The 7,705-nt window shown below is 34.0% G+C and overlaps 1 protein-coding gene across 1 annotated transcript; it reads left to right on the top strand.

The window, feature by feature from the left end:
* The first annotated feature begins 219 nt into the window (after window positions 1-219).
* LOC125216901 (probable zinc transporter 10) lies at window positions 220-2,722 on the top strand. Its single transcript, XM_048118687.1, has 2 exons — window positions 220-1,006; window positions 2,042-2,722. Exons 1-2 carry the CDS (start codon window positions 401-403, stop codon window positions 2,495-2,497), a joined length of 1,062 nt encoding a protein of 353 aa, XP_047974644.1. The 5' UTR covers window positions 220-400; the 3' UTR covers window positions 2,498-2,722.
* The last annotated feature ends 4,983 nt before the right edge of the window (window positions 2,723-7,705 follow it).

The following is a 7,705-nucleotide window of genomic DNA, read 5'->3' as shown; positions in this document are numbered from 1 at the left end:
TTAATATAACTGTTAATATTATTATTATTATTATTATTATTATATGAAGAAGAGGGCGCCAGCCGATGGTGCATATTGGTACGGCCACGTACATACATAAATACTGCCACGTAATCCGATCTCCACGCGGTGGCCCCACGCCCACCGCATGCCAAAATCCAAATAATCCTAATTCCATTTTAATCACATAAAATTCTTCAATCCAAATTCCAAACACATTTCATGCCATCTCGATACTGTACTACTTCCTACTATTATCCTTCAATCAAATTCTACAATCATAAATAAATATAAAATGACCTCACTCACATCCACTCTCCATTCTATAAAACCCCGCCGTTTTCCCATCAATTCCATGCAAAAAACTTGAATTAATTCATCCAAACTTAAAAAAAAAAAGATGACTTCCAAATTCATTCTAATTTCATTCACCATTTCCCTCCTAATCCTCGCCACCCTCCCCGCCCCGGCCGAGTCCGTGGTAGCGGCCTGCGGCGGCGACGCGGCCGCCGACGGCTGCACCGACAAGAAGAAGGCGCTGCCTCTGAAAATCATCGCGATCGTGTCGATCCTAGTGACGAGCATGATCGGCGTGTGCCTGCCGCTGTTCACGAAGTCGGTGCCGGCGCTGAGCCCCGAGCGGAGCCTGTTCGTGATCGTGAAGGCGTTCGCGGCCGGGATCATCCTCGCCACGGGGTTCATGCACGTGCTCCCGGATTCCTTCGACATGCTCTCGTCGGATTGCTTGAAGGAGAACCCGTGGCATAAGTTTCCGTTCACGGGATTCGTCGCTATGCTCTCCGCCATCGTTACGCTCATGATTGATTCCATGGCCACTAGTTTTTACTCCAAGAAGCATAAGGGCGGCGTCGTGCAGCCGGAGGGCGGTGCCGCGGCCGTGGAGGAGGGCGTTGGAGGTCTGGTCCACGGCCACGGACACGGCCACAGCCACGGGAAGATGGTGGCGGAGGGTTCGCAGCTTCTGCGTTACCGAGTTATTGCTATGGTGAGTGTGAAATTTGATTAAATTGGTTAATTATTATACCTCAGTCTATAAAATATAATTTTATTTTTGCCGTTCATCAAAATTAATCTTTATCGTTTTAATAGGAGTAAGATAAATTTCATTTTTCACTAACAAATACTTCAATTATGGAGTATTTCCTTTTCTTTTTTTTTCTAATATTTATCAATTTTATATGAAAAGTCGTACTCTCTTTGTCCCGGCCTAATTGAAATGTTTTTATTTTGGCACATGAATTGAAATAGGGGCGTTTAGTTGATCGAATAGTAAAGTAAAGAGAGTTATGAGTGAGTTAATTGTTGCCAAAAGAGGAAACGGCTTACTTAGAGTGAGAGGTACCAAAAAGGAAAACGTATCACTTAGAACGGAACGGACGGGGTAATATGTACTGCTAATGAGAGTATTTTTTTTGACATTTTTCTTTCCATTTCTCTTTTATTTTGTTTTATACTATTAAAATTCATGTATGTTATTAATGTGGTATTAGTGTGTGATTAGTTAATTAGTATTGTTTGGTACTTTGATCTGGATCTAGTCAACTAGTTGGCAACTTTGATAAATTATTATTTAATTACCTTTTGTTTAAGTTATCTTGAGTTGATTAATTGTCATTAATGATATAAGGTACTACGACAATCTGTATCTTCTATTATTTCAAAAACTAGAGTTGACTTGGAATGATTTATATGCATGGCTAATTAAAAATTTGAGTTTAAAGAAGCTATTACTAGCTAGTACAATTATTGTTTATGTAAAACTTATCCCATATTTTTATTTTTATATTTACGCAATCATCGACGAAAAAAGGAATGACTTTTTGGGAACATTTTTACTTTTGCTATCTTTCTAGATTTTGCTTTTTATTTACTTTTTCAATCGTAATCTTTTTAAGTCGACGATAAGTAATTTACGTTTGTAAGCATAAAGATATGAATATGGTTAGCAGGTTTTGGTTTGATTGCGTGATTACGGATCATGGATCAAATTAATAAAAATAATTAATTGCAATTTTGATAGGTGTTGGAGTTGGGCATCATTGTTCACTCGATAGTAATCGGGCTATCGTTGGGGGCATCGAACAACACTTGCTCGATCAGAGGACTGATCGCGGCACTTTGCTTCCATCAAATGTTCGAAGGAATGGGACTCGGGGGTTGCATTCTCCAGGCCGAGTATAATTTTGTGAAGAAGGCCGCGATGGCGTTCTTCTTCTCAGTGACGACTCCTTTTGGGATCGCACTGGGAATGGCCCTATCCAGCATGTACAAAGAGAACAGCCCTAGATCCTTGATCACGGTCGGGTTGCTCAATGCCTCCTCGGCGGGGCTCTTGATCTACATGGCGTTGGTCGATCTCTTGGCCTCCGATTTTATGGGGCCAAAGCTGCAGGGAAGCATCAAGCTTCAACTCAAGTCGTATGCGGCCGTGCTCTTGGGGGCCGGAGGAATGTCTCTTATGGCTAAATGGGCTTAGAATAATTAATCATACATAAATTTGTTGGGAAGAAAAAAATGTGTATGCTTGTTTATTTGTGTGTGCGCGCGCGCGCTTTCCCTTTTGTGGAGGGAAATTATTTGTGTTTCAAATTTTTGTTATGTTAGAAATTTCGGTATTTTCAAGCCTTCTACAAGTTTCAGCTAAGATGTAAGATTATTGTAAAAATTGTGAAATAAGACGTTTGTTAACTGTTCTCATTCAGGATAGTGGAAAATTATTTTTTTTAAAAATTTATTATGCATGCGAAGGAAATTCATTATTACTAGTGAATCAATAATAATACATATCTAATCAATAGTTTTATTCGATTTTATTGTGGTCAACTAGCTGGTATATATAACCGGCCTCGTTAATTTAATTTTATAGAAAGTAAACTATGTTTAATTATAAAGAGATTAGTGATAAGGTACATAGAGTAGTGAGTTGATATGATAAGTTGACAATGGTATGGTATAATTGAGTTGCAATGCATCACATAACCATTTAATCAAGACTCAATCATTTTCAAATACATACATCAGATTTACTAAATGTCTATATATTCAATGGGGCGTATATTATTTCTTTATATACTATACATTTATGACTGTATATAACGAAACCGTAAGGGTATAACTAATGAATACTCCTATATCATTCTAATTCCAAACGACATAGTAGAATATTTTTATCATTCATCATATGGAGTATATATTTGGTTTGGATGCGTGCAATAAATGTGTGAACCAAAGAGATGACCCTATAGAGCGAGTGTGCTTCCGATTCCGAAAATTGCCATGTATGCAGATTAATAGTAATTTGAAACTCCCATTAATAAAATTGTTTAGGGTTGGCCATATGTTTATGGTGAGTACTGGTTTTTAGATGGTGGGTACCTATTTTTTTATGGTGAATACTTGTTTGCCATAGGGGTTTTTGACATCAATCGGCATTGGTCATGCTTAGAATTGTAAATGTTCAGAACGTATTTGATATTGATAATGAATATGCTGGACTAGTTTGATGTATTTCATTCTATTTTTCCGCATCATCTTTGACGAAATAGCAGTCCATAATGCTTTATAGGTATTTCAAATCCAGTTTCAGAACCTTAATATGCATTTCAACATTGTCGGAATTCAGGGACATAGATTCAGTGACTTACATTCAAGATTCAAAATTTGGACCAAGTTTTAGAGAAAGAAAATTAGGTTCTTGGTGGTGTGGGGAAGAAGAAGTGAAAGAGATGGAGAATTTAAAAAAGAAAAGATTTTGATTCATGTTTTTCATGTTTTTATTTTTAAGGGTTTTCTATTTTACAAATATTTCAGAAATTTTAATAAAAAAAATAAAATTAGCTAAAGTAATAAGAAATGGCTAATCCGGTCAACAAAATAGTATTAATTAACGGTTGACCTCGGAAATTGACGGCTCCGTTAAAAAAAGACCGGATCGACACGAATCTCATTTGTTATGGACTCGTTTTTCAAAAAGTGAATGTTTTGGAACAAATTCGTATTTCGGTCATATATTTAGGACCAAAATTGAACTTTACTCTAAAATTGTGCATCTGCCAGCTAATTATGGGTTTTGTGTGTGTGTGAGAGAGAGAGTTGGGCTACAATGAGAATAAAATGGAGGTTTTATAATATGGGCTTTTTGCTGGGCCTTTATTTAAACTTCATTATTGGATTAAGAGTACGTTATGGGCAAAAGTTATTGAGACAAAGCAGTCCATTTCCAAGAAAATTATTCAAAATACGCAAAAATATGATAGGAAATGTAAATAAATATGGACTAATATTTGAATGGAAATCCGGAGAAAATTCCTATACTATCATTTGATTAATACTCCCTCTGTCCTTCATAATTTGTCACTATTTGACCCGACACAGGTTTTAATAAATGTAATAGAATGTGAGTTGAAAAAGTTGGTGGCACGTGGGTCCTACTTTTATATATTAGCTTTATAATAAAATCTGAGTGTGATGAGTTAGTGGAATGTGGGGTCCACTATCAAAAATAGAAAAAATGAAAGGTAACAAATTTTTAGGGACGAACAAAAAATAGAACTAAGTTACAAATTTTCAGGAACAGATGTAGTATTATTTTTATTACTCCCTTCATACCATAAATATATATTGATTATTTTCTATGGTACGAAAAAAAAAAGAAATTCATCATTCTATGTGACTGGAGAGAGTATTAGTTATGATTTGCAATTATCATGCTATGCAGAACCTTTGTATACGATGCGATGACCACAATATTATCGGTATGTACTTATGTGACGTACAAGGAGTAATGAACATTTATTTTTGGCAAATAAACATAAAAATTATAAAATTCAAAATTTTAAAATAAAGACGAATGTCTAAAATGCGCCCCCACACGGAATTGTAATACCCAGAAATCACAATCAGTCACACGTTATTGTGGGCTCATTAGTACTACTACCAACCATCCTTATTTTCTCCAACATTTCTTCCATCTTCCACAGCCACGCCACATGATTATAACTTACATCAACCAATTTCATTTTAAATGTAAATTTTTATCGTGCTTTAATCGTGCGTCCAATGTTTATATTTGCCTTAGCGAATAACCCGTGTTATTTTTATTGCCCGAAGAAGCCACCTTGAAGCATATGTTAAGATAATTTTATTGTACATAAAATTTAACATGACATATACCTTTTTACTAAATCTAAATTAAACATAGTTTATTAAACTATTAAACACGTCACTATGAAATATAACTAGCCATTATCCTAACTAATCGTAACATTGATAGTCTACCCAATGAGGTCTTAAATATCATCAATTTTTTATGGGCAATTTTGAATGTCATTACCATGGACTCTGAGTAACTTTTAGTACTTAATAGAGCATAATCCCCTTTTGGTCCTTTAAATATGATCGATTTATAATTTTGGTTCAGAACATTCACTTTTCAAAAAGTAAGTCCAAAACAAATGAAAAATGGTATCGTTTGCATCCATTTTTTACGGCACCGTCAATTCTCGACGGTCAACCGTCAATTAGTAAAAATTTGACCCGATTAGCTTATTTTAATTATTGTAGCTAATTTAACATTTTTTTTATTTTTGACTTTTACATTTTAAAATCCTAAATTAAAATCCTAACACTCATTTCAAATTTCTCTCCCCCTTTTCTCCCGCTCATTCTTCTTCTTCCTCCCTAAGAACCCTAATTCTTTTTCTCCATCTCTGCAACTAGGCCTGTCAAATTGGGTACCCGCGGATACCCGATCCAAAATTTTCAGGTACCCGATCCCGAAATTCCCAAAATCCAATACCCGATTTGGACCCGATATTTGACTTCGGGTATCCAGTACCCGAAAAATCGGGTATCCGGTCTCAATTGTAATTTTGATTTTTTTTTTAAAATTAACTACAAACTTTTAGAATTTATTTAATAATATTTAATTCAAATTTAATACAAAGTTGAAGTACTAATATTCAAGTAAAAATAACTACAAACTTTTAAAAATACAAAATTCTTATAGTAGCTCAAATTTAAGAGAAAATAACTACAAACTTTTAGGAATACAAAATTCTTGTACTTGTTCGAATTTAAAAGAAAATAACTACACACTTTGAAAAATACAAAATTCATAAGTTATACATATTAACATCTTTCATCCATCCACAATAAGTCAATAACCATCAAAATTCATAAGTTCAAACATTCATCCTTTATAAATATCACAATTCAATGCTCCCTCCGTCCGTCATTAGGAGTCCCGGTCACTTTTGCACACTCGTTTTGTAAAAATGATAATATATAGTTAAAGTGGATATTTGGTAAAGTAAGAGAGAAAATCATGTTAAGAAGAATCTTCACAACATTATTTTTTCTATTATTTTACCATTTCTCCACTTTAACTATATATTATCATTTTTACAAAACGAGTGCGCAAAAGTGACAGGGACGGACAGAGGGAGTAATTCTTAAGAATCAAGATCTAACAATAATATCATAAAAAAATTCAAAATTATAAATATCACAAGTCAATATAATTAAAAAATTAAATTACATATCTTATATGCTAACTATTAAGTATTAATTAAATTATAGTTAAGAAATTAAATAACATTTAATTATAATAAAAATATAATTTATTAATTTTAGAAAATAAATCGGATAATTCGGGTATATCCGATCGGATATCGGGTAATCCGATACCCGATAATCCAAAATTCTCACTACCCGATCCCGATCCGATACCCAAAAAATCGGGTTTCGGGTATCCAATTGGTCGGAATCGGGCTTCTTGGTCGGAATCAGAACTAGGGTTCTTCTTAGAGAGTGAAGTGACGAGAGAGAAGAAAGAAAAGAGAGAGTGCCGTTTGAAATTCCAATTCCATACTTAGTGAAAAATGTTGTTTGATTATTCATATTAAAAAATATTAAAAAAATTGAATTATTAGCAAAATAATTAACATAATATTAACCAACTAATAATCTCAGATTAAGTCTAATCGGGTCAAATTTTCACTAATTGACGGTTGACCGTCGAGAATTGACGGTGCCGTCAAAAAAGGATGCAAACGATACCATTTTTCATTTGTTTTGAATACTTACTTAATAGTGAACTCTACTGAATATCAACCACTCGTAAAGGACCAAAATAGTACTATACTCTACTTAATATCAACCATTTTATCACTAGACCAACTAACACAAACTAAATATCGTTATGTACAAAATGGGAAATAATAACAGAGAATAATAATGATTATTGATCAATTTCTCATTAAAATTGTTTGGTTCACCACTGCAATCATAATTGGATTCTTACGTATTCATGAGAATCATGACTATTGGATTTAACAAATGAGATAGGAGTAACGGTCGTGATACATGGAGATATTTGATTTTAATTAGTTTTGGAATAAAACATCATTAGAATGTAATTGATTTGCTCTCAATAACGTGACAACTCATGGTGCCTCTAATTTATTTTTAAATAATTACTCCCTCCGTCCCACAAAAGATGTCACACTTGTGGGACAATACGGGATTTTAGGAGATTTTGTTTTGTGTGTTAAATGAAGAGAGAAAATATAATTATTATATTCATGTGATAGAGAACTTTTTTCAAAAAAGGAAAATATGATATCTTTTGTGGGACAAACTAAAAAGGAAAGTGTGACATCTTTTATGGGACGGAGGAAGTAGT

Source organism: Salvia hispanica, chromosome 3 (assembly GCF_023119035.1).
Source record: "Salvia hispanica cultivar TCC Black 2014 chromosome 3, UniMelb_Shisp_WGS_1.0, whole genome shotgun sequence".
NCBI classification, from domain to species: Eukaryota; Viridiplantae; Streptophyta; class Magnoliopsida; order Lamiales; family Lamiaceae; genus Salvia; species Salvia hispanica.
This window is presented reverse-complemented; position numbering and strand designations above follow the sequence as displayed.